Source organism: Postia placenta (assembly GCF_002117355.1).
Source record: "Postia placenta MAD-698-R-SB12 unplaced genomic scaffold POSPLAscaffold_1, whole genome shotgun sequence".
NCBI lineage: Eukaryota > Fungi > Basidiomycota > Agaricomycetes > Polyporales > Adustoporiaceae > Rhodonia > Rhodonia placenta.
Genome location: NW_020169832.1, coordinates 705,030 through 731,509, shown reverse-complemented (window position 1 = coordinate 731,509; position 26,480 = coordinate 705,030). Strand labels below are relative to the sequence as shown.

The 26,480-nt window shown below is 52.9% G+C and overlaps 6 protein-coding genes across 6 annotated transcripts; 3 read left to right on the top strand and 3 right to left on the bottom strand.

The window, feature by feature from the left end:
• Window positions 1-670: 670 nt before the first annotated feature.
• Window positions 671-1,847, bottom strand: POSPLADRAFT_1030219 (hypothetical protein; the record flags this gene model as incomplete). Its single annotated transcript, XM_024476718.1, has 3 exons — window positions 671-1,117; window positions 1,175-1,773; window positions 1,844-1,847. The coding sequence occupies 3 exons, from the start codon at window positions 1,845-1,847 to the stop codon at window positions 671-673; spliced, it is 1,050 nt and encodes a 349-aa protein (XP_024343820.1).
• Window positions 1,848-2,989: 1,142 nt separating this feature from the next.
• POSPLADRAFT_1042311 (hypothetical protein) lies at window positions 2,990-4,832 on the top strand (the record flags this gene model as incomplete). Its single annotated transcript, XM_024478079.1, has 9 exons — window positions 2,990-3,008; window positions 3,059-3,245; window positions 3,345-3,367; window positions 3,489-3,634; window positions 3,885-4,081; window positions 4,131-4,236; window positions 4,294-4,380; window positions 4,431-4,502; window positions 4,668-4,832. 9 exons carry the CDS (start codon window positions 2,990-2,992, stop codon window positions 4,830-4,832), a joined length of 1,002 nt encoding a protein of 333 aa, XP_024343819.1.
• Window positions 4,833-8,555: 3,723 nt separating this feature from the next.
• Window positions 8,556-13,148, top strand: POSPLADRAFT_1128048 (hypothetical protein; the record flags this gene model as incomplete). Its single annotated transcript, XM_024483696.1, has 8 exons — window positions 8,556-10,508; window positions 10,562-11,859; window positions 11,917-12,138; window positions 12,299-12,357; window positions 12,407-12,510; window positions 12,558-12,704; window positions 12,757-12,847; window positions 12,904-13,148. The coding sequence occupies 8 exons, from the start codon at window positions 8,556-8,558 to the stop codon at window positions 13,146-13,148; spliced, it is 4,119 nt and encodes a 1,372-aa protein (XP_024343818.1).
• A 545-nt stretch (window positions 13,149-13,693) lies between these two features.
• POSPLADRAFT_1129065 (hypothetical protein) lies at window positions 13,694-15,553 on the bottom strand (the record flags this gene model as incomplete). The annotated part of the gene is made up of 5 exons (XM_024483803.1): window positions 13,694-13,887; window positions 13,937-14,119; window positions 14,180-14,501; window positions 14,555-15,355; window positions 15,413-15,553. 5 exons carry the CDS (start codon window positions 15,551-15,553, stop codon window positions 13,694-13,696), a joined length of 1,641 nt encoding a protein of 546 aa, XP_024343817.1.
• Window positions 15,554-15,885: 332 nt separating this feature from the next.
• Window positions 15,886-22,317, top strand: POSPLADRAFT_1126979 (hypothetical protein; the record flags this gene model as incomplete). Its single annotated transcript, XM_024483573.1, has 19 exons — window positions 15,886-15,926; window positions 15,985-16,030; window positions 16,083-16,155; window positions 16,214-16,441; window positions 16,497-16,648; window positions 16,700-17,938; window positions 18,002-18,436; window positions 18,489-18,608; window positions 18,671-18,832; window positions 18,887-18,997; window positions 19,049-19,276; window positions 19,329-19,396; window positions 19,451-19,549; window positions 19,607-19,807; window positions 19,860-20,405; window positions 20,453-20,643; window positions 20,698-21,589; window positions 21,648-21,926; window positions 21,981-22,317. 19 exons carry the CDS (start codon window positions 15,886-15,888, stop codon window positions 22,315-22,317), a joined length of 5,448 nt encoding a protein of 1,815 aa, XP_024343816.1.
• A 1,267-nt stretch (window positions 22,318-23,584) lies between these two features.
• Window positions 23,585-26,188, bottom strand: POSPLADRAFT_1042305 (hypothetical protein; the record flags this gene model as incomplete). Its single annotated transcript, XM_024478078.1, has 11 exons — window positions 23,585-23,761; window positions 23,852-24,127; window positions 24,184-24,260; window positions 24,311-24,461; window positions 24,514-24,949; window positions 25,001-25,076; window positions 25,135-25,278; window positions 25,331-25,503; window positions 25,557-25,690; window positions 25,749-25,897; window positions 25,960-26,188. The coding sequence occupies 11 exons, from the start codon at window positions 26,186-26,188 to the stop codon at window positions 23,585-23,587; spliced, it is 2,022 nt and encodes a 673-aa protein (XP_024343815.1).
• Window positions 26,189-26,480: the final 292 nt, after the last annotated feature.

The following is a 26,480-nucleotide window of genomic DNA, read 5'->3' as shown; positions in this document are numbered from 1 at the left end:
GCGGGCAGGCTTGCTTTCCATGTCCCAGGGCGATCTAAAGGTTACTTTCCTTGCTGCCAATCAGAGAGCAGGGTTCCCCGGAGTCTCCCGGGATGTTCGCAATCCGATCAATAATTTCAGTTACAGGATCAATCAGGCAAGTTCTCGTTAAACGACCTCCAACTGAGAACGCAAATGGCTCGGCAACCACTGAGCGTATCGTTCTGCTTTTTGCTGCGCTGGACTCGTCTCGCAAGTCCGTAGGTCCTGGTACTAGAAGCGTCGTGGATTTCCAACATTGAAATTTCATCAACTTCGGTAGCTTCTGAAGTGGAATTGTTCTTACTCGTGAACACGACATCCGAGTCCGCGGGATGTCCCATGCGGAGAGGGTCTTGTTACTTGTACCCAAGTGGCTTATCGGGCTGGCCACACGCCGCGGCAGCTACTGGTACATACACTAGCTCGACAGATACAAGCAAACAGAGTCTGTTCAATAGTCTACCTGTACGTGGAGATATCCCATCGTCTACTAAACATCCATTGGAGCCTGGCCAGTGGATTCCAATGTGTGATATGGAACGATCTCATCATCTGCAACACATCCTCTCTCACTTATCAACTCGCATAAGTTTACATAAGTTGGGCACGTACCCTCTATCGGCTCAACTTGCACGACTTTGCGCTCCTCTCATAGCTTTGGCAGCCGCTTCTTGACCTCATCGCACAAGGTACCATGGGACACCCCCAGACGACCTGTCCTGAAGATGACGCGCACAAGAGTGAGAGACTCATAATAAGAACTCCCCAGCAGCTCGTCGACTCGGGTGGTAGGCGGACTCTTGAAGTCGACGTACTTGATGTGGGGATCGCAGAATTCGATGGTGAGTGACTGCAACTGATAGGGTTTGGTCTCGCAAAGTAGTGTATCGAGCCATGGCGTATTTGCGAATCGCAGCCTTAGGCTGAGCGTCAGATCCTTTAGGTGTGGCAGCTCCGGGAGGGTAGGAGAAGAGCGTGGTGAATCGCACCACACGCCCTCCCCGTACTCAGGGGCATAATCCAAGGAGAGATGTTGAAGCGCGTTGTTTGTTCCGGACAGCAAGCTCGCCAAACCAATCGGCTCCATTCCTTCGACCTATAGAAGTATATGTCGAAGTGTGAGTACCCATGACACCAGCGGCAAGATACTTACAGCTAATGACACCAAGTTCAAAGAGGTGGACTCAAAAGACGAAAACGTGTCAATGTCTTGGTTCTTCCAATGCACACGCAGACATTCAAGGGAGGACAACGTTGGTAATGCCAACAAGGGGCGAGCGAACTCGCGGAAGGAGCAGAATGTGATCGTGCTCAGGACGAGCGAGACAACAGACCTAAATTCGCCAATGGATAGGTAAAAGCAGGGATGGCGTATCGACGGCGGAGTCAAAGCCAGGTCAGAAAGTATCTTGATCTTCTCGAGATTCGGGAGTCTGCGTGCAAACATGGCCGGGAAAACTAATAGACTGGACAAAGTGGTCTCGTTCCATTCCTGATTCCAGACAATGACCAGCTCCTTGACAAAACAGGACAGGTGTCGCTCGCGTTTGATGGATTCCGAGAAGGAGTACAGTTGGGACTCCGTTGTGATCGTCACAATGGTGTACAGGACGAACCGACTCCTGGGAACCCAGGCTTTACATGTCAAGGAGCAGGCCAGGAGTGTCTTGTAGTTCTGATGGCCGGGTCCGACATCGGTGATGATATGTTCGGCGATTTCGAGAGGTACAATGCTTCGCCGTTGCAGAATGCCTGGAATGCATATGTGATATGAGATGGGCTTAGTTTATGCTCCCGGATGTACATTCTGCCGACTACTCACACATAGTATAATGATGTTGCATTGGGGGCGAAGAGCAAGGGCCTATCCCATCCGTTATATATGTTAGAATGTGAGAGGGCCTTGGAGAATAGATGATAGTCATGCATAGCTGTGATATCCATATATCCGGATATGGGCACCAAGATAGTATGATCAGCGGTCATAGACCGCGCATGGATCCAATTCACATCCACCCAGATAACTGGAATCGTGCGGTCTGCACGGGATATCGACCGGTCAGCCCGTCATGAAATCCGATGGATATCTCCTCTTAACGTATATCCACATCTGCAGCAGTGACTGTTGTAATTAACGACTAACGTAGATACTTACGATACATACAATCGAACGTACGACGCTCACTTACTATAGCTATTTCCTAATACGGTAATGACCCGCTACGTACATAGCGCTCGCTACGTATCGCGCTTTCCCTCAGTCCCCTACATCGTAGGCAACGGACTGAGGGTAAGTCAATCTACTATACTTCACTATCTAATACTTACTCATGTATCTATGACAGCTCGCTATCCTTAGGTACGGAATATTAGTCCCCTACATCGTAGGCAACGGACTGAGGCTCGCTATCCTTAGCCTTCAACAGTGACGTGTCGGATGCGCGACAATCAACGAGATGGAGGTGCTTACTATTTCTATCAACACATTAATTCGCTCTTAGCGCCGTTACAAGCGTACAAAAAGATCGATATGGCACAAAAGCGCGCCGGTAGAAATGCGCTGTACCATGACATACACCGAGAATCCCGACGTACCGATTGAAACGGTACAGTACCTGGGCAATTTGTCACTGGGACAAAGATTGCCTGTGACGGCGCAAAACCTTGGTTAGAATCAGTCAAAGCATAAACATTGCAATGTGTGCTCTGTAGACAGATTCCTTGCCGAGTTCTTCCGATATTTCCAGTATTGGTCGGATGTTGTGAAATAAATTGTGTCTCGGCGCGTGCTGCCAGAGCAAACCTTAGTCAATGTGGCGAGTACGATATGACCTTGTCGCCGGCGGTGAACAGTGGTGCCTGTAGTATCTCTGTAGACATCCGTACTTGCCTTCCTAACCTCATGTCGGATATAAAAAGGGGATGCAGCCAAGTGGGAAGTGGAGGTTTCCTCCGAATCAATCCAGACATGCCTCCAGTGAGGGCCGGTACGTATGCTGCAATATGATTTGCCGTCCATTCTGATCAGCTTGCACAGGCAGAATAAGCTCCGCATTGTGCAAATGCAACGCACAGCAGAGTGCACTCTGGAACCAGTGTGATGTGATAACACACGAACCCCCGGATGCATCATGTGCAACAGAAATTCATAGTACCATCGGGACTACGTCGCGGAGCAGGAACAGAGGACGTAGCCGTGAGCCTGCTGCAGCACGAGAGTCTCCGTACGTATTCGGTAGCGTAAGATGCGGCTGGAAGAAATAATACAGTCGGACACAGATCTATCAGATCAGAGTTATACGCTTGCCTCCGCATAAGCTTAGGTCATGGAGCATTGAGATGGGAGGTATGCCGCAATCAAGTAAGCGCAGAAGACGCATCGGTCACTGAATGGGAGACGATCGCATACAGTATGTCGTATCTTTATACGAAGCAGTGAGACAAGAACACTAATTGTGCATACACAGTTCACGACATGGAATACGGTCGAGGCACAGGGTCCGATGCGCTGGCAGCGAAAGACGCTGCAGCCCAGAAGGCTCTCGAGGAGTTGAAGAAAGCGTTCTCTAGCAGGAAAAAACTGAGACCCTGCGCTGGACGCACTGTGGTCTCGGTAAAGGGCCTGCGCGCAAAAGAGATTTGAGCACGAGTTTAGACATGATAGAGTCGAGGAGAGAATGTCGTTGCACAAACTGCCGAAAATGCTGTAATAAGCCCTAGTTCAGTTCGAACTGTAGCACGCTGGTTCTGCCTTTGCGTCCAGGATTTGACTGTGGTATACGCTGCTGAGTACGCTTTCAAGAGAGAGGTTGAATAGAGAAAGCGGGTGTATACAAATGTGGGAGTTGTAGAACTTGTGATAGCTGTTTGAGATTCTGGAGGCGATCGCGCACTCGGCAGCAATTGACGTTGTTCAGCGATCGATCAAACTCGCTCCGCAAGTCAGAGAACAGCCGCCTCAGTACATCCATCGGTCTCCCCACGCGCACTCTCGAACAACAATGAGTGACACAGCAACAGTCCGCCGCCAGCTCAAAATAAAGGCTGGTGTATGCAAACGGTACGTCGTCCCAGCCGAGAGCCCGCACCCAATATAACTCCGACTCCAGCCTGTACAAGGAGCACAAGTTGTACCAGAAGGAGGAAGAAGACCAGAAGCGCAAGCTCGATAAGTTCATCGCTGACGCGGCGGAGGACTGGGATATCAAGAACGCGGTACGCCTTTCATCTGCTGAGGGGTGTCGCGCGCTGTGCACTCACAGGGCACCACAGAGACGCATGCTTGAAGAGTCGCAGAAGATGATCACAGACACGGCGAATCGTCTTGGAGGCGCCGTACAAGATCTGCGTGAACTTCTCGTGCGCTCACACTTTACCGACTCATCTCTATGTTCTGACACGCTATATAGGTCGCTGGAGAAAAAGACCCGGCCCTCAAGAATGACGAGGTGCTTATGCAGGCGCAAGAGACCTTCGAGGAAGTTAGTGTCTAGAAATATACCAGTGGAAGTATTGTTGAGAAGATTACTACTGTACTGTAACATACCTATGCGTACAATATGCTTTGCATTCATGATTGTGTTGGTGTCATCTCAGAATCGCCCTGTGTCTCGTCTCGCTCCCTCGCCTCCTTCAACCGCGTCAAGGCGTCCAGAATCGCCCTCCAAGCATCTCGTTCCACCCGTTCCTCTTGCAGCCCCCTTCCGTCTTTGCTATACTCGCCGTTCGCGGATGGCATCCCTACTCCGAGAGACGGAGGCACAAATCCTGGTGGTGGCGCGTTGATCGCGGAGGGCGCTATTCGTGACTGACGGATGTGGGCGAGAGACGAGCGAATCGCGATGTGAATGTTCTGCGGAGGGAGAGTGAGACGTCGATGCGAGAAGCAGCAAGCAGGGACGCACGTCCAGTCGCTCAAAGTACTCGCTCACTTCCAGCACGAACTGCTCGGACCTCTCCCCGCCTTGTGGCAGCTCGTCCTCTGGTGCATCCGTCTGCGGCAATGTGAGCAGAGAGATGGAAGACGCTGCAAGCGAGAGCAGGCGGCTTATGTCCTGCATTGCTTGCTTAGCGGTGGCCTGACGTTCGATTCGCGGACACACCTTCTCGACTTCCCCCAGAGCGTATATTTGTCGTGACGTACGACTTGACATCCATATTGGATCAATATTCACTGGGGACTCATTTTGGGCCTCTCCCATTACGGTGTCAGAGCTGTCGGCGTCCATTAAGATGTTGTGGAAAGCAAACAAGGCAGACAAGCAACGAGGTCGCCGCTAAACGCCTCCAGTGCCGCCGAAAGCGCTCGAAATACATCTTATCTAATCTTGTGTGGCTGCTCGCCGGAACAGAGAGTAGCGGTATCCACGCCCAGAATTCCCCTTGTTCAGGGTCTTATCAATGCGGGAAGGATTTACTTGGAGGGCCTCGGATTTCCCTGAGTGCCTACTTGGGGGTTACTGTGCTGCGTCTTCTCCCTAGATAGTGAGGTAACCCTATATATGGTAATTCGTTACCGCACAACTCCGATGATGTCATACGGGCTGGTGTCTTGTCGTATCCTCTTATTTTCTTGTAACCTCCTTCGCCCACATACCGGCGCGCACAATGCGGCTGTTTTACTCAAAGATATTCTTTGATACTTCCCTTCTTTCTGGACTAATGACAGATAGATCTATCAGGCTGATTCATTAGATATCTCAGACTGATCATCCACCGTAAGTGGACGACAAATCTGAATACGAGCCTTGAAAGGAGAATACCCACTACCATCCTGTTAGAGGGTGGAATAAGAAGGCGCCAATGGGCAAGCGTTCCTTACTTATTAGACCTAATACGCATTACGTAAAGGGACGCGCCCATAATCGCGGAGACTCGATCGGTGGGTTTCGAGCTTGTGTGCGATGAACACTTCAGAGGGCTGTCCTCCAGCGCCCCCCCTCTCCTCCGTCTTAATGTGTTGAGCTCACTCTCAGCGCGATCTCCTGTCAGAATGGAGTCACCCCAGCTAAGTTCGTCGAGCAGCCATCTCAGCAGCGAGCATACCTCTTCTCGATCACGCAGCAGCACCAAGATATTCGACGATGTCACGAGCCTCACGTCCACGAACCCCTTCGCCGAGGAGGATGAACACGACCAATCGTCTTATGCTATCGTCACGTCTCTCTTCTCAAAGGTGAGAAGCACGCTCGTCGCCCCATTATCTTCCGCCGTCGCCTCTAGCGGCACAGGGAACCAGAGCAACACGCAGGGTGGACAGTCCACCGAGCAGCGGCGCCCGTCCATCCTGAATGGCCACTCGAACCACTCGAGCAAGTCCTCGGTCGAGCGTCATGCCCTCATGAAAATCGCGGCGTCGAATCCGGCGCCGCCGTTGGTCTCGCTCACGCCGGTGGTGTCGGAGACACCGTCTTACGTTGCGGACTACGACAGACCGCCCTCTCGCGGAGGCTCATTTTATGCGCCAGATACCCCAGACGGAGGCGTGTACGGGACCGCTATCCCAGGCTTCCCTATCCAGGACAGTGATGCGCGGAGCATCAGGACAACCACCGGTAGCATCCGAAGGTCTGCATCTGTCTCGAAAGTGATCAGGCGGATCAGAGGCGAAGGTGTGTTCAGTACAGCTAACATATATGCTATCGATTTTGAGCGTATGTAGGTTTGTCGCGCGACTATTGGATGGACGACGAGCTCTGCAAAGAGTGCTATGACTGCAAGAGTGTCTTCACCGCCTGGCGCCGGAAACACCACTGTCGTATATGCGGGCAGGTCTTCTGCTCCCGCTGTGCATCCAACATCATCAAGGGTGCGCGGTTCGGCCATGACGGCATGGTGCGAGTCTGCAACTTGTGTCTCGAGAAGCTGGCCAATGTGGATGACGGCGACGACGATGACAGGCATTCCATTTCTTCGAATATGACCTCGCCCTTTGCCGCGCACCAACTCGGGATGGAGTCACTGCTCGCCCTATCCCAGCACCCACAGTCCCCATTCGCCGCATCCCAGCTGTTTGGGCGTACAGACGAGCCGTTCAACCTGTTCTCTATAGCTGAAACCAAGCGGTATGCCGGCTCGGACGACAGCGCCCTCGCGTCCAGGCCTGTCACCCCGCTCGAGGACATGCGCGGAGACCGATTCGTGCGCGACAACCCAGTTCCATTCCGCAGGGCACTCACCGAGGAGGAGGAGAAAGATCCGGTCTCTCTCGAAGACAAGTTCAGCAACGACGAGTCACCTGCAGTGCCGGGACGCAAGACGCCGATCGACTTTCCAGTCACGGTACCCGTCTCGGTGGATGGCTCGACGAGCTCGGTGCAGTTCCCGATGAGCTCGCCGGACCAGGCGTACCCATTCGAAAGTCCGGGCATGTTGAGGTCGCGGTTTAATTCCTACGCCGATTTCGATATGGCGACGCCATTTATTCGAAGTCGTGTGCAAAGCCGCCTGGACGGTTTCGGTACTGGCGAGCCTGGCTGGCGCACAAGACGAGAAAGCACTGCGTGAGTCACACTGCTATGCAATTGGAAAGCATATATTGACGTTCCCGTGGTAGCTATGCCCAGGAGTTGAACCTGATCTCCATGTTTCATTTGCGGATCATGCTCAGACAGATGCTAGAGGCAGAGCAGATTCCAAATGTTGGAGAGTGGGAAGAGACACTGCTCAAAATTAGCCTCCGAATAGCACGCGAGTTAACCTTTACCGCTCATCCTCAGAGGCAGGGCGCGGACATGGATGTGCGGCGGTACGTCAAGATCAAGAAGATTCCCGGTGGCGCACCCAAGGACTCGGAGTATGTGGACGGGGCTGTCATCACGAAGAATGTCGCACACAAGCAGATGCTGCGTATCCAGCGTAACCCACGAGTCATGCTTGTGACATTTCCACTCGAGTTTCACCGGGTCGAGGGGCAATACATGCATTTCGGCCAGATTTTGCGGCAGGAAAAGGATTATCTGGGCAACCTTGCCAGTCGGATAGCGGCCCTGCGCCCCCATGTTGTCCTCGCGGAGAAGTCTGTTTCGCGATTGGCGCTGGACGCTCTTGCGAAACACAAAATTACAGTCGCGCGGACGGTGAAGCCATCAGCTATCCAGTTCGTATCGCGCATGACACAAGGGGATGTGTTCTCGTCCATGGACAAGCTCGCACTGGAGCCACGGCTCGGACATTGTGCGCGTTTCCGGATCCAGACGTTCGACCACCCGTTGATTCCTGGGCGGCGCAAGACGTACATGCGCTTCGAGGGCTGTAACAGCGAGATGGGCTGTACGATTGTGCTGCGCGGGGGAGACATTGACACGCTGAGGCGGATCAAGAAGGTCACGCGTTTCCTTGCGTTCATCGTGCGCAACTTGAGGCTCGAGACGCATCTGTGGAAGGACTCCATCATTACCTTGCCAGCCCTGACGGAGGAAGCAACTCCTTCAAACTACTCTTCAGCATCCGCTGTTCCGTTGTTAGGCTTGAGCACATCGGCTCCCTTGCGGTCCATGGATGCCACCCCGGTGCCCGATGCTCCTATCCACCGGATGAGCGATGTGAGTGGCATTGCATCCGAGAGCTCAGTGCCAAACACGAACGTAGAGGACCTTCCGGATGAAGATGCAGAGCAGATACGTCTTTCTCGCCGGATCCAGGAATCGCTTGAGCCCTATCGGAAGACGTTCATTTCTGTCTCTGCGACCTTGCGTTTCCCGCCTCCACATCCTATCCGTCGGATGAAAGAGCTGGACGATGAACTAACGCGTGTTAAGCGAGAATGGGAGGACGAGGTCATCCGCAGGGAAGAGAAGAGCCATGCCCATCATCAGCAAGAGGTAACTGTGACGCAGGCTAGCATCAGTGCTCCTTCGCCCGACCCGGACGATATTGCAGCGCAAATTGAATCCTTGCCTCTTCCCGATATACCAAGTACGCCTGTGATTGGGAACAACGATGCTACCCCTGCAGAGGGACCCGGGTTCTTCGATTATATATCGACATCCTCGGGTACAATAGCCGCATCTCCGATGCCATGTACGCCCTCCGACGAACCTCCGGTGGAGAAGACGACCGTGGAGGACATCGTTCTTGAGAGCCGATTGAGCTACATGAAGTGGCAGCACGCGGAACAACGCCGCATCTGGGAGTGGTACTTGCGCAAGAACCGGGACGACTTCGACGTCGAAAAGTATCAATGCATCAGCTTATGGGAGGCCACTCTCCCGATGACCGAGCCGGGTCTCCATCGTGCATGTTCCCCTCCTCAGCTGAAGTACATCACATTCTACGGCGAGAATGACTGCACGCTGGGTCAGTTCATCGACAAGGCTGTCATGGATACACTCGTGAGGTTCCTGGATCCCAAGGCGATCTGTGAGAACAAGAGCTGCAACCAGCCTCTCGCGCGTCACTGCAAAGTGTATGTTCACAACGAGACCCGCCTGGTCATTGCCGTGGAGCAGTGGGATGGGCATATCAATCGCGCGAATTACCTTTCGAACGCGCCGGATACAATTATCACCTGGAGTGCGTGTCGAGTCTGTGGCTCGGCTACCCCGTTCATCCCGATTTCGCCTGAGATGCAAAGGTACTCCTTCGCCAAATTCCTCGAGCTTCATTTCTATCCCGCCGATGTCCAGCTCGTTCAGGGTGCAGGATGTCTCCACAACATATACCAGCACCACGTCCGATACTTCGCTATCAGGGGCATGACCGTTCGATTCCAGGCGGATCCCGTAATCTTGCACGAGATCGTGTATCCCTCGATGCGCATCAGGGTTCGTCCGGAGATGCAACTAGAAATCAGGAACACCGATTTCGACCGACTGCATCGTAGGAACGAAACTTGGTACACCGCGCTCATAGATGATCTCAAGTTGATCAACATAGACGCAGCAACGGGCGACGAGGAGTCTGACGCCCGACTAACTGCGGAAATCAACCAGCTCATCGTGAAGGCCGAATGGGAGAAGCAGGACATTGCGAAACTCATCAACACCATCTACAAGGAAACACCATCTACGGACACTCTTGCTTTAAACCAAGTTCGAGCGTATCGCCAGGACAGGATTGTTGCGTGGCAGCAGGATTTCGACAAATTGCCGAAACCCCGAGTCACTCAACTCTTTGACCGTTCCAGCCGTAGGACCTCGGCATTTGACTCAGTCCGAGCAATTTTCCCTAGGCGATCGGATTACTATGGTTCATTGGATGCGCAGCAAGGGATGTCCGAGCCCGAAGACAATGGCCCCCTCCTTATGAGGCGTGTAACCGGTGACTCGTTCACATCCACGGCTTCCGATGTGTCCGAGACCGAATCCGTGACTGACAATAGTGAAGAGAAGATATCAGCTCCTGATGTGGTTTCGTCACCAACTGAGGTCACACTCCTACCGCCCAGCATCGTTGACATCGCCGCGGCGAAGTCAGACGAAGAGAGTGACTCTACAATCGGTGCGATTCGCAGGGAGTCTGTCACTAATCCCATCCTGTCAAGCGAGGTAATGTTCATCATACTATATTCGTTTTCGCCTGTCCTTCATGCTTTATACAGGGCGAGCCGGGAACCGAGCGTACGAGCCATCATGTGTCCAGACTTCCTAGACGGGCGTCCAATCACCCTACCGTCGCAGAGCTTGTCAAGAAGTACCAGGACTTTCTACCAGCGCAGGGTGTGGAAGAATTGACAAAAACTGCATTTGCTCCTACTGCTCCTGTTGATGAGAGTGAGCAGGAAATGCCTAGCGAGATGCCACCTCGGGTCAGGAGCAAGTCGCGCCGCCGTGTAGTCAACCGCAAGTCCTCTATATCCGATTTTGAGTCAGGTTACGCAGCCAATGTTGCCCCACGATATCTGACACACAGAAGACCTCTCGGTGTAACGCCCTACAACAGCCGAATTCCAGGGCCTACCGTGTCTTCCTTCGACTCACGCGATATCTCGCGGCGTGCTTCTCCGGACAAGCGACCGACAACAACGGTTGCCAATTCTGATGTTACTCTCAAGGCAGGAAGACCTTCACCTCCGCTCACGAGGTCGAATTCTGTTGCTGTAGGTGCCAAGAAGAAAGGGAAGGCAACTGCGCGCAATCTGCCTGCTGAGAAAATTACAGGCCCTCGTCCCACCAGCAGTTCTGGGCCGAAATCGACGCTCAGGCGACAACCAGGTGGTGGCGGAAAGGTCTCGAATATTGCCAAGCATTTCGAGCGAATTACTAAAGACAATGAGCGTGCAAACCGACGCTACGCTGTCATCCGTGGCAGACGTCCCCGACCAGTAGCTTCCGCTCGCGCAAAGGTTGAAGTTCTTGACAGCATAAAAGATGCTATCAGGGACGAAACTGAGAGCTCTGATTCCAGCGAGGCTGACGACGAGGGCGATGGTGATGAAGAGACTGAGCCACAAGTCGAGAAGAAACGTTTGGAGGCTTCGGCTCCCGCTCAGGCTCCCAGCGAGCCTGAAGAGAGCGCTGCATCCGCCGAAGCACCCCTTGAACCGCCCACAGAATCTCAAGGTGCAGAACTTCCTGTAGCAGAAACGACTCTAGAACCTGAAATTACGGTTCAAGAGGCTTCCCTGTCCGTGAGCAACTCACCTATCCTGACTGCTATGACACATGAGCCTGCGCCGTTAGCCTCTCCCGCTCCTGAATTTGAGGGAAGTGCGACCGGAACCGAGCGACATTCTATCTTGAAGGCCCTCTCCGGTTTCTGGCCGCAGACGTCCCAGCCTCGTCAGCGTGCAGATCTAGATGGTGACGATCCCATGGCGGACCCGGAACATATCTTCCGCAATTCGTCTATGGTTGTTCGCACAGATGAACCGACATCCATTATTGCGCTAGCCTTGAAGTGAGCTCAACAACCATAATCTAGTGTTTCTATTCAGTTACTCATTATTGGTGACAGCTCTCCCCAGTATCGGGAACTCCTATTAGCTTCACGCGCTGAAAAGCGTCAGAGCAAGGAGCCAAAGCTGTCAGACGGCGGGGAGGTCTTTATGCCGGACGATCGTTCTATCGCGGAGTCTACATCGACTTGGGGTGTAGTCAACGTGGAGAGCTCTGGAGGGGTGGACCCGACGGAAGAACTACGTGTTCCGTCCTCCAAGCAACCCTGGGCGATTTGTAAGTACACTGTGCTCACAAGAACCTCCCAATTTATTGACGTCCTTGCCAGCCTTCGAGAGTGGTGGGTTGACCATCAGTTGTACCGTTTTGTATCCAGAGCAATTTGATGCTCTGCGTCGAACCTACGACTGCGAGAGAAGTATGATCGAGTCACTGGCTAGATGTGTCAAATGGGATGCAAGCGGAGGAAAATCTGGTTCGGCCTTCCTGAAAACACTTGGTAGGTATGGCTCCTCGTTATGCTGGATCCTGTCTAAATGTCGGCACAGATGATCGCTTCATAGCGAAAGAATTATCGAGAGCTGAATTACAAGCAATGGAAACCTTCGCACCTGCCTACTTTGACTACATGTCCTCTGCCGTTATCGCTAATGTTGGTTCCTCCTTCACGAGTGTAGACGCCGACTGACCCATACACAGCGTCCCACTCTGCTCGCCAAGATCTTTGGCTGTTTCAAGATAACATTCAGGAAAACACAGAAGCAGCAAGGGTCCGGAAGGTCTAAGCCTACCCAGATGAATCTTCTTGTCATGGAAAATCTGTTTTACGACCGACGCTTCTCAAAGGTTTGTTGCTGTGATTCAACATTAAACCACCTTACTCATGCGATGTAAGCAGATATACGACCTCAAAGGCTCCACCCGTAATCGTCATGTCCAGTCTACTGGCAGGGAGAATGAGGTGCTGCTAGATGAGAACTTGGTCGAGAGTCAGTGATTGCTGCAGTTTTTGTTAGCGTGTATCCTCTAACAATGTCTCTCATAGCTGCCCATTTGACCCCGTTTTACCTCCGTGAACATTCCAAGCGGATCCTCAGGGGCGCACTGTTCAATGACAGCAAATTCCTTGCCGACATCAACGTAATGGACTACTCGCTGGTCGTCGGCGTTGACAGCGTCAAAAATGAGCTTGTCGTTGGTATAGTGGGTCAGTCGTCGACCAGTTGTGTACAATCAAAGATGTCGAGCTTATCACCGCGCAGACTACATTCGGACATATACTTGGGATAAGAAGCTAGAGAGTTGGGTTAAGGATTCGACCTTCCTGGGCGGTGCACATAAAGGCGAACCAACGATCATTGGCCCTCGGCAATATAGACAACGTTTCCTGAGTGCCATGGAACGGTACTTCCCATTGGTGAGATTTCTCTGCGCGAATCCTTTCGAGATTCTAAATTCCTTGTACAGGTGCCTGATAGATGGATGAAGCAACATGACGCTCCTGAGGAAGAAGGGAATGCTCTATTGGATTTGTGGCCTGATTGGTAACGCTTCGACCACCTCGTTATCGTATTATTTATTCTTGCATCGTTGCTGCTCTTCACTTGATATCCTCCGTTTGTCATCCGCTACTCACATGTTCGTCACTGTACATTATGCAATCGCAACGCATCATTTGGAAGGACCTTCTACGAGTTTGTTACGAACATCGAGCATACCCATATACTTGCGAGACTAAAGTTGTACTATACTTTTGTTGTTTACATGAGCGACTTCTCAATACATAGCATCCACAGCACGACAGCAAGTACTCTACATATATCCTGAAATGATATTCAAAGCTGCTTCGCCTTACTCTTCTCCTTGTTGGCAAGCGTTCTGTTCTGCCGTTTCGCCTCTACGGAGAACTGTTCCTTCGTCGCTTTCTTGTCTGCACGCCTCACCTGCCGCTCAACTTTGATGGCCTGCTTGCGTGCCTTTTTATCCTCCTTGGACTCGTTTTTAGGCCGGGTAACGGTCACGCGTTGGACTGCGTTGACATAAGCACCATTGTGGCGCAGAGTTTACAAGAGACTTACCTCGTGAGCCATCTTCAGTATCGGAGCCCGATGAAGACGTAGCATCATCTTCCCTTCGCGAGGCAGGTTGCTTCCCCAGCACAACGGGCAGACCAGTCTTGGGATCCAGCCTGATTTTGGGCACTGGTTTGTCTTGACGAGACTTGATCAGTCGCGGGTGGTTCTCCAGGTTACTGTACGTCGCTATATTGACGAACGTTAATCAGGACTGTAACGAGAGCTTTTCAAGTAGGTCCAACTGACTGAGAATGGTCTCGCAGTCCCATGTGTCCTTCTTCTCATCAATATCAAGAGGCATAAGGATATCGTCCTCTTCGCTGTCCTCATCATGTTCACGCAAGTGCACCTGCCCGAGGGCTTTCCGGAAGGTGTCGAGCTTGTCCGCCGCGGTCTCACCTGCAAGGACAGGGCGCATCTTCCCGCCGAGAATTTCGTAGTTGTCCAAGAATTCGTTCATAATAGCATCGAAGTCCTCTCGTGAGGTAATCAGTTCTGGGGCTTCGCCTGAGGCATCTGACATATCATCCGCCTCTTCGTCCTCATCTGAGTCGTACTCCTTTTGGATCTGCAGACATGATCACGATGAGTTGCGCTTCAATATGAGAAAATCATCCTCACTTCATCGAATCGCTCATCCAACATGGTCAGCCCCTCATTGCGGAACATCGAGGAGCTGCTCATGCTGTAGCCGGATGCATCAGACGCCCCTCTCCGTCGTCGCTTGCCGCCAATCACAGACATCTGAGGTAGCGAGCCGACAGTGTCCCCACCTTCCGAGAAATCATCGATGTCTGAGCCTTCGCTACGGGGCTGCGCCTTTTGCGCCTTCTTGAATTTGGAAAAACGGGCTTCCCAGCTCTCCTCCTCGCCGTCCTCAACAACCTCTTCTGCTGATGCAGCGGACACCTCTGCGCGCTCATCCCCCTCTATACCCTCCTCTTGAAATTCGAACTCGAGGTTTTCTCCGGCAGCAAGCTCACCCTCCGCGACAAGCTCTCCAAAGAAGTCTTCGTCCAGCCCTTCATCCACGAATGCATCGTCTTCCAGTGCCTCCAGGACCTGGCGCAAATGCGGATCGAGATCTGGCTGGAAGCCTGCTATTGATGACGGGATGTTCTCCTGCGACTCAAAATTCCGAGGAGCCTCGGCGGTAGAGGGGAGTGCTTCTGGGGGCAAGTCGAGGAGGGTGATCGGCTCCTTCCCCTTGCCCTTCGGCTTAGGCTTCGAGGGAGCTTCAATGAGAATACTATCCACGCCGTCCTCCTGTAGTCCAACCGGGCGCAGATGCTTCATGTAGTCATAATCTGTGTCATCGTAGTATACGCCGTATACGGCCGCTTCACCGATGTTTGCACGCTCAGTGTCGTGTGCGAGGTCGGCGGAAGGTAGTATGCGCTCTAGGTCGGCCCTTGACTTTCCCTACCAGATAAAAATGTATGTGAATGCAGATGCAGCACATGTTGTACTTTGACACACCTTCACGACATTCCCCCGCTCGAATGCCTTTAGGACATGCTGACTGGCCTCTGGGTCATGAATGAGGGGGTCGCGCTGTGAGCGGTGGACAAGCTGAAAATGCTGTGTGCCTGGCTGGCGAAAAACAGACTTTGGAGGCATCGTGTGTTGTTATGAACGTAGTACAGAGGCAACAGGAGACTGTTAGTCAGAGATTTTGAGATTTGGCAGATTCAAGATGAGATTTCGATCCGTGCCATCGCTAAGCGCCCATGACCGCTCGGGCGCTTATGATTGCCTTACCCTGTCTGTTACGTAAGCGACTTCTCCCTGTCGTCGAGCATGAGCTGCTCGACTCCGCCGTTCTTCCCATCCTCACTCCGGACCTCCCTCTACCTGTTCACTCTCGCCCGGACACTCGAAATCTTTGCTCTGTGACCCTCTCTGACATCTATCCTGAGTCTCAGCTCTGGTTATAAGACACAACGTTCACTATGCAGCGGGAACACGCCCGTCGTGGTTTCTCTATATACGTGTTCTTCTCTTCATTTTCGCGCCACTCGAGTACTGACACTTCTTGGCGTATCTACTAGTCACCAAAAGGTTGTTCTAGAGATTGATTTCTCTGGAAGCCTATGGGTAGGCTCTCATTTATGCTTTGATATGTCTGAGTGGCTCACGCCCGTGCCAGGGTTACACGGAGATCACGATAGTCCCGAGTAGCAAAGACCTCAAGACTCTTCATCTGCATTCAAGACAATGCAGTACGTATCAGTGTCGCTCTCGCTCGATTGAACTGCATGACTTAGCAAGCTTTCCTAGCCATTCATTCTGTTAGAGTGGGATCACACGCCGCCGACTTTGTCTTCCACGATCCTCTGGCGAACCTCAGTATTTCCAGTCCTCAAGACTGTCACACTCATCCTGAACTCAAACGCAGAGTATACTCCGCTCTGGCTGAAAGCGATGAGGGAGAGTTGTCGATTGCCATACCCAAAGAGGTCTCGCTGAGGCAAGCGGGCCATGCTGTTACTGGCATCGTCAGTGAAGGTGAATCCATTTTCACTGACTTCTTCCTTATTTTCTCATCTCACCGACGCTTTAGCTGCAACCCCGGAGCCCCAGACTCCTGGTCCCATGGCGGCACCTGCCCTTCCTGTGCCAGAATTTGCGCCGATTACTGTCACCATCGAGTACAGCATCCGGAACCCTGCAGATGGAATTCAGTTCATTCTGCCCTCGGATGCGTATCCATATGTGAGCGTCATCATACGGATACCGAGTACTGTAGCGCTTAACGTTCATCAGCGCGTGCCACACGTGTATACCACTCCTTCATCCCCGGATGCAGCCCGATGCTGGGTACCGTGCCTTGATAACCTATGGGAGAAGTGTATGTGGGATTTCGAGTTCATTGTCCCCCGGCATCTCGAACAGCGGGATGCGCCGCTCGACGAGGATGACGAACTTCCGGAGGGAGAAAACCCCACGGTAGTTGTATGCAGCGGCGAGTTCATGGAACAGGTCGCACATCCGTACAATTCGGGCAAGACGATCTTCCTTTACTCCCAAAGGCAGCTTACGTCCGTGCAGCATATCGCTTTCGCCGCTGGACCTTTCCATGTCCACCCCATTCCTGCTGACTTGAGCTCAGCGGAAGACGCGTCGGGCACGTCACAGCCGGTCATGCATGCGTTCTGTCTTCCTGGACACGAAGCTCTACTAGCCTCGTCCGTCTCATTCATGCGCTCCGCTATGAGCTTCTACTCTACAGAGTTTGGCTCTTATCCGTTCATGTCCCACAAGCTCGTATTCGTGGACGAGATGCCAACCCAGCGGTTCGACAGTGCAACACTCTCCCTGGTCACAGTGGATCTTCTCCACGGAGAGGACGCCATTGACCAGGTATTTGAGACTCGCCACTGTCTCAGCCATGCGCTCGCGTGTCAATGGATGGGCATTGATATTCAGCAGAAGACATGGTCGGATACATGGCTCGTTAACGGCCTTGGACTATACATCACAGGGCTGTTCATCCGGAAATTGCTGGGAAACAACGAGTACCGCTTCCGGCTGAAGAAGGATATGGAACGCGTGCTAGAATCGGACAATGGGTCGATGCCGCCTATATGCCAGCCTCAGGTGCTGGACCCTCCGGACTCTGCGACTTTGCCGTTCATCAACTTGAAGGCGCCACTTGTCTTGCACATCCTGGATCGCCGGCTGGGCAAGTCGGGCACATCTCTTGGCCTCTCACGTGTGCTCCCTAAAGTCTTCTTGTCCGCGATCAGCGGTGAGATGCTGAACAATGCCATCTCGACGCACTCGTTCCTGCGGACATGCAGGAAGGTGAGTGGGATCGACCCGCGCTCGTTCGCAGAGCAGTGGATCTACGGCAGCGGGTGCCCGACATTTGGCTTCTCGGCGTCATTCAACCGGAAGAAGATGGCGGTGGAGATTTCGATGCGGCAGGAGGCCCCGGCGTTCAAGGCGCATGAGAATAACGAGATCTCCAAGGCACTCATGAAGCCGGTCCCGTTCTTCGAGGTATGTAAACATATCTGCAGGTTCTAGAAAGCTAACGGCTGACTTCGTTACTTGGTCTCACAGGGTCAAATGACGATCCGGATCCATGAGGCAGACGGAACACCATATGAGCATGTCCTCGATATCAGAAGTCCATTCAAGCGTTATGAAGTACCATTCAACACAAAGTACAAGCGCGTACGGCGGAACACGAAACGATACCTTGCTCGTCAGGCGGCGGCGCAAGCAGCTGCGGAAGGTGACGCAGAGGCCGCTGCTGCTATGGACATGGTAGATATGGGGTTTGGCCTGGAGATATGGGAGAACGAAAAAGAACGCGAGAACTGGAAGGTCGCGGACTGGACGGAGGAGGATGAGCAGAACATGGCGGGGCAGACGTACGAGTGGATACGCATAGACGCTGATTTCGAGTGGATCGCGGCAATCGCGTTCGACCAGAAGGACTACATGTGGGTATCGCAACTACAGCGAGATCGGGATGTTGTAGCGCAATATGAGGTACGTGTTGTCGTCAATTCTTGGCGTACATCGTCGTCTCACGATTCCTCAGGCAATCCTTGTACTATCAAAGGTACCGAACCCCATCATTTCGAGTACGTTGACGAAGACGGTGCTGGTATCGAACTACTATTTCCGGATCCGCTGTGAGGCAGCACAAGCCCTGGTGACTGTAGGCCAATCTCGTTGTGTTGCGTCTCAATCGCTATTGACTTTGTTGTTCCCTTCCTCCAGTGTGCAATCCAACGGCTGGAATGGCTAGGGCTATTTCACCTATTCAAGCTGTTCCTCCGTTACTGTTATGAACCCGAAGATCCGCGTCAAGACTTGTTCAGCCACACATATGTACCAAGACCAAACGAGTTCAGCGACCTTGCGGAGTACTTCGTTCGCAAGGTATGATGTGCTAGTACTGCACCGCTGACAAGTAATAAACGTCCGCCACTGCAGAGTCTACTCCGTGCGATCGCTCGCGTTCGCTTCGACAATGGCAAGACCCCGTCTGTCATCCGACAGTTCCTAGTGGATCAGCTCCGCTATAACGACAACACCACTAATCCTGTGAGTCCTATCTTCATTTAAGGGCATCTCTCACTCAATCGCTCGTTGCAGTATTCGGACGCATTCTATATTTGCTCTATAATCTCTGCGCTCGCATGCGCGACCATCTCCACTGTTCCGCCTGAGCGCGGCGAATTCACCGCGACAGATTCACAGCCTGTTCAAGATGTCCAAGATGCCGATCTTCTCAAACAAGCATTGGCCGAAGTCGACAGATACCGCAGTATGGACAGGCTGATCCCAACGTATCACAATGTCGTGACCGTGGCGGTTATCGAGGTTAGTAATTCATAGACTCGCGTGGTTCAGTGGGGCTTATGCATGCCTTCAGTTTCACCTTATGCTTAGCGTTGCTAACCTCGTTCCTCACGACCCTCGGCTGTTCTTCCCGCTCACTCGGTATGTGCCTCCTATGAAAATAGCTGTGCGTCATTATTAACTTCTGCACAACAGAGAGGGCAACTACACTCAAGTTCGTATGGCCGCCTTTGACTACCTCTTCTTCACCAAGTGGTACACACCGAAGATCATGCGTTACGTCCTCGCTGTCATGTCAGGTGATCCGTCACGTACGATCCGCAGACATGTGGCACGGAACGCATGTCTCAGTCTCGCTCTCCTGGTAACGATGGGAGAGATGAGGACACTCAAAGAGAACGACTCCGTACTCATTGAGGAGGATGGCACGATAGCCGATAAGACGAAGGAGAACAAGAAGAGCGATATGGACATGATGATCAAGGCACTCAGGAAGGACAGAGAGCTCGGTAAGAACGAGATTATACGCGAGTTCCTGATGCCCATCGCTCTGTGAGTATTTGTCACCGATTTCTCGCAGTTCAAATCTTACCAAATCTTTCAGTGCACCAGAGACGGACTATGAAGTGCGCTGGTCCCTCTTGAAATTGGCCGACCTTTTGATTCGTGGAACGGAAGAAGCTCCTCCCAAAGTCACAATACATCTTCCTCCGACACCCGTGGTTGAGGCTCCTCCCCCTCTTCCATCTGTTAAGGTTCCACTTAAGAGCAGACCCTCATTCAAGAGTGGCGTCCCCCCTACTCGGACACCTTCTACCCCCTTTCCACCTAAGCTCAAGTTGCCTCCCAGTAGCTCTCAGACGGATGTCTCCGTCAGGACACCAAGCGCTTTGACACCCGCAGCTGACAAGCTCGATGTGTTCGTGGTTCCTAAACCGCCGGTACCTAAGCGTCCGATCCCGGAGAAAGAGAGGGAGAAGGAAAAGGAAAAGGAGAAGAAGCAGCAAAAGAATGTTCCAAAGGCACAATCCAGTGGGATGAGCTTAAACGATCTTCGAGCAAGTCGAAATGCGCTGAAGAAGCTTCAGACCCACAAGCATGCGGCAATCTTCTTGCAACCTGTTGATCCAGTACGGGATCGAGCACCCAAGTACGTTTTTCAACGTTTGCGTGATCTTTTATCTCATGAGCACCCAGCTACTTCGACGTCATCAAGCACCCGATGGATCTCAGTACCATGAGTGCCAAGTTAGAACAGGGCAAGTACAAGGATCGCTTCGACTTCGAGGGCGACTTCCGCCTCATGGTGAGCAACGCGAAGTCGTACAATCCACCCGGTAGCTTCGCACACAATGAGACGCTAGCGCTAGAAACGTTCTTCGAGAAACGTGAGTACCGTTCTGACAAGGTCTCCTTGCTATGGCGCTCACCATGGGCTTTAGAATGGGTACGCATCAACAAGACACTCGAAGCCGCCGACAGAACTGTACAGTCTCGAGCCCCTCCGCCACCGTCCGCACCGCCTGCGAGAGCGGCGCCAGTCCGGCCAACGCCGCTTCCTCCTGCGCCGGCCCCTATCCCGAGCACTCCCATGCCTTCAGCTGTGGCTGCTCGGCCTTCTATCAAGTTGAAGGTCGGCGGAGCGTCACAGGATATCTCTGCTGCTCCTGCTAAACAGGCCCCCAAACCTAAGGGGAAGAAGGTCCAGGAACGAGCTCCCTCCAGAGTTCTGTCTCCTGTAACTGCTCCCGAGTACATTGATGATGGCTCAGCCGACTTACTGGAAGAGGTGATTGCTATCGAGCGAGAGAAAGACGAGGAACGTAAGCAGAAGATTACCCCGACGAACTCCGAGAAAGGCAAGGACAAGGAGAAACACGTACCGAAATTGGTCATCGGCAAGCGGAAGAAGATTGCAGATGAGCCTGAGGAGGACGAGATTCTGGCTCTAGCAAAACCTCCGAAGAGAGAAAAGCCTACGCCGTCCCCTCCTGCAGCAGGACCTTCTGCTGCGGCTCCTACTGCCCCTCAGAATGGTGTCGGTGGACCGTCAACACTTCGGAATGGAACTGTGTCCTCCAAGAGCAAGCAGAAGGCTCCTAAGCCTACCCCGGTTCCGGAGCCCCCATCCGAACCATCTCGTCCGTCAGCCAAGGGAAAGGAGAAAGAGGTATCCCCTCCTACTGCTACACCGTCCAAGGCGAAAAAGGCGCCTGCAGAGGTTACACCTATCAATGAAAAGAAATGTAGGGAAATTCTCAAGACTCTGACAAAACTTTCCGATGCCCGCATTTTCTTGAAGCCTGTGGATCCTATTTTGGACGGTTGCCCGACGTAAGTTCTCACTCATGTCGGATGCGTCTGATTTGGCCTCTGAATGTCTACGCTCCAGATATTACGACGAGATAAAAGAGCCGATGGACTTCCAGACGCTATCAACGAAACTAAGTGAGGGGCAGTATGCGACGATGGAGGAATTCGCCAAAGACGTCGAATTGATCTTCAAAAACTGCCGTATTTTCAATCCTCCCACAACGTATCCTGATCAGTGTTGTAACGCGCTCGAGCGCGCATGGAAGAAGGAATGGGCGAAGGCGATGGAGAAGCGACTGGCTTGGAATGAGAAACGCAGCTTGCAAAGTATCATGAACAGGTTGGTTGCTGATCCCGTGTAAGTTGTGCCTGCTTCCTTCGGATGACGAAGAGATTGATCACCATTCTACAGATCATTCGTCTTCCGAGAACCTGTCGACCCGATTGTGCTCGGAGTGCCGACTTATTTCGATGTGATCCCTCGCAGGGATGCTCGGGACCTGCGCACCATACGACAGAAACTCGACGCCGACAAGTACGACACGATCGAGGCATGGGAGGCCGATATGGAACTCATGATCCATAACGCCAAACTCTTCAACGGTGCAGATTCCGAAGTCGGCCAGGTAGCCGTCGTCGTGAGGAGCAAGTACAGGGAGATGCTATCGGGCATCAGGTCATCAACGACTAAACGGAAGGGGAGCGAGAAAGCTACCCCACAACCTGCCAAGAAGGCGAAGTTAGGTTAAGGGTCATACGTTGCTGTGTATATTTGGTTGTTGCTCGTTGTATTGCTGTCCCTGTATTCCACCTTACAATATGCTTGCGATATTAGTCTGGACGCCCTCTGAACATTTTATGGTCCGTTGTCCCTTTCCGATTTCAGACGGCCTGATATCTAGCGATAGTACCTACTTCTACTGATTGTCTCGGATTCCCAGAACTTAGTGCGCTAACTTGTCAAAAGTTGATCGTTGGCTGCAGCGAACAGGTAGTGAAATTTGGATAACTTAGCCGACCCCGACGCTCATCTCAGCATCTTACCGCCGATGCCCATGTAGCTCGTCGATAGATCGACCATCTGCGGGTCTATATTCGTGGCATGACCGTACCACCATGAGACGAGACCGATATATATGATCCTGGGGGCTCGAGTTTTCTCGCTGAGTTCTACGAGTGTGTCATGCACACAGCCTGTTCCTTACTGTCACTACCGTAGGTTCTGAGATCCTTATGTCATTGGTAGTATAATATACTTGCAACAGGGCTTGCAGTCCGGCGCAGTCAGCAGCTCGCCGTTTTATACATTATCACATGTGCACACACAAATGCTCTCGGGATGTCCAGGAATTTCGTTGACGTGGCCACACAAAGCATCTCGGACATCTAGGGGGTTCGTGGTCGCTGCGGCGATGCCCAGTGGTGCGTTACCTCCCAGCTCTTTCGGCGCACGACGGCGACGGGTGGCGTGCACGTTCGTCATCATGATGGTCGCCGTCCACTACTTGCTCGCGACATATGTGCCTCCATGTCAGCCCATATGCCGCTAATCATGTTCTCTACGAACGACACCTTTGGAGTCTGGAGATCTGACGCGCCGCGGTCGGTGTCTCCGTGCGGAGTATGCTATGCACACGTCTGCCGTTGAGTGTTTGTGACAACCCACCCCCATACCCGGAACATCTGTACATACAAGTGCCATCCTCAAGTACTTGTGGATTCTATTGTTGGGCCACCTATCAGACTGTTCCCGAGATACAAGTGAGCGAGAGACGAAGGGCGCAACGCAACGCAAAGGCGGGATGGAAATGCTGAATAAAGCAAGTAGTCGGTCGGACGTACATGGCTTTGTGCTTATATAAGTTGGGTATATGTCTTTGTCGTCCTGCTCGTGTTCACGATATCTCCATATTTGTTTTGCAATCAAAGATTGTGTCGACAAGCTGGCGTTTCCGAATGAACACCTGGCCGAATCACTTGCGCAAGGGTCAAAGTACCAAGAAATGAGATTGCCTCTCAATCCACTAAATCCATGGGCTCTTCTCTTGAAGTCGGAGGCTCGGCAGTATTGGAGGACATGGTGAACTCCGAAGGGCAGGGTGAAGATGGAGGCGAAGTCGAGTTGCGTAGATCCGCCACGACTTCGGGAGGCAACGTCGACAAGAACAATGCGTTGTTGTGCTTTACCGAGTTCTAAGTGTTGGAGACCGAATGTCAGGGGCACACGCCTAGCAAGGTGAAAAGGTCACTCGCTTTGAGTTGCTCGACCCACTGCACGCGCACATTCTCCTGCTCTTCTGGCAGCGCGCGGCTGTAAATAAGGAAATACGGTCCTGCGCCAAGATGCAGGCCGGCTGTGTCGTTAAGAACGGTTTCTTCTGGGACCTTCGTGCAGCAGAATATACACATCAATATAGGTCCATGATCCACGCCGGAGCGACCTACTTCGTTCACGACATGATCGACGGTCTTCCACCAGACGTCCCCCTGTCTCACGTATGAGTAGATATGGTTACGGCCGTATAGTCCGTCATGAACGAGGACGACACGTAGGTCATACTAAGGGAAATGCATCACGAAAAATGGACGAAGAACGTCGGAGCGTAACCACTTACTCGTTGTTGCTGCAATTCAGGACACTCGAGGGCCTTCGCGGCCTGCTTTCTGAGGTCTGTGATCGAGGCCTCAATAGCTATGGGGTCGTAAGATCGATCTCAAAAGAAAATCCGAATCGGAGCCTACTTTGCAACTCGTTCTGTATGCGCGTCAGAATCTTGCGCAGCCTGAGCGAAGTCTCATGCAGGGCCGACTTGCGCTCCGGATCGTCACCATGCTCGGCGATTTCCTCATAGTAATGCAGCGAGGATTGGAGGTCAGCGAGGATATCCCTGTCCTATACGCAGGGCGCATGAGCGTACGTCAGGCATTGGGCCTCAGACACCGACCTTAAACCGCGTCAACGATTGCTTCTTCGCGACGAGCGCGTCCACCTCCGCATACAGGGAGCGCTGCCTCTCGCGCTTCTGGTTCGCCAGCGAAAGGTTCTCTTTCATGAACTGGTCCAAATACACGTGCTTCGGGTACCTGAATGGCGTGCGCTCGACGCGCCCGGCCCCGCTTGCAGCGCTGTACGTGGGCGGTGCCGCGTTGTCGCGCACGAGCTGGAATGCGACGACCTCGGACATCGCATGGATCGCTTGCTGGCGCGCAGGGTCCCCCGCGGGGTCCGCTAGCCCGAGCTCGGTCGCGAGGCACGAGACGAGGTCGTTCGTGTCCTCAGTCCCGCGGATGTCGACCCTGACGACGGCGAGGTCTACCCTTCGGTCAAAGGGCATGGCGCTGAGGTCGTCCTGGCTGTTTCCATAACGGAAGTGAAAAAGTCTAGACGAGGTGTAAGTGAGTGGGCGGTGTGAGATATGGACGTATGCAGACCTGGCCAAATGAGACGGGGATATGTCGTCGGGGTCGAGCGCAGGCTCCACGACGTACGCCAGTTCCTTATAGAAGTCTGCAATATAGTGTGAGTGCATTGAATCGAAACTGGGAGAGAGGATATCGCAACGCACGGAACGAGACATCTCCTGGACGCTCGACGGGTGTGCTCCAGTGCTCGGCTGCGAATGCTGTTATTGCATTGTCCGCATTGAGCTCGTTCATTTGCGCGAGGTCCATGTTTACAAATATTTCCATGAGGGACCAGATTGTAAGCTCTGTACCAAAAATAGGACCGTCGCACCTATGCAAATGCGTATGATGACGCACCTGGGCCACTGGATGGTAGGCCAATTTTTTCAGACGTTTCTGCGTCTTGGGATGCGTCGCTGTAGGGGCGCCAGGGAGCAAGGGCATGCTTGACTTGCGGGATGAAGAATAGACCGTGAAGAATAAGTGCGGCGTAGGCTAAGGAACCTTGCGTGGGACGTAGAGCAACGGGCCTTCAAAGTCTTTTTGAGAACCTTTGGAGATGACAATGAACACGCGCACTAACCGGTCGCCCTTGCGTATTCTCTCTTCCATAGGCACTTCCTCAAAGACATCATTCCCATGGTCATACTTCAGGCTGGCTTCGATTGCCTTGCTCAAAGACTGGTCGTCCTGGGACATGCCAACGGCGGTCTCAACCTGGGGTATGATGCGTTTTATTTAAGGTATCACCAAAGTGTACATGGACAGTAGTTACATTGGAAGGGACCATTGCCCAGTTTGGATCAGGAGCTCTGTTGCTGGGACCAAAGACGGGCGCTTGGTCCTGGAGAGAGGCTCGCAGTGCGCGCGTGAGTTCGTTCTCTTCGTCTTCCCTGGTGAGGTCAATGACATTCTTGTCCGGTTCTGGAATGTGAGGCGGCCTTCATCAACCCCGAGCACGGCGTGCAACACAAAGGTAAACTCACGAAGTGGCGTGCCTTGTCTGAGAGGCGGGCGAGAAGCGGGCGATGGCGACACGGCCATAGCGTCGCTGGACGATCCTCTGTCCCCTTCTAGCAACGCAGACGCGGCTTTCTCAATACTGCCATTGTGCTTGCGGAGAAGGTTGAGCGCGACTTGGGGCGAGAGGTCCCCGCCCATCATGGATATCATCATTTCTACGTCGCCTTGTTCCTGGGGTGTAAGCGATTCCATGTCGTTGATTCTCTAGCTCTAGCTACGGAGCGGCAGGTATGTACCAGGTTGCAAGGATCTAGGAGGAGAGAAAGCAATAATAACGGCCAATCTTATGATCGAGCGCTGAGGCGAGACAGGACCCCGGCGAATCCCCCAAGAGCTCTGATCCCGAAAACCCCGAAAAGGGGGCCTCTGGAGCCAAAATCTTACATCTCAAACCCCCGAAACGGGGCCCGGACGGCGGTCAGGTTATGTGCCAGGTGCCCCCGAAACCAGGCGTCCGGGGCGAGGTATGATCCTCGACCCCCGA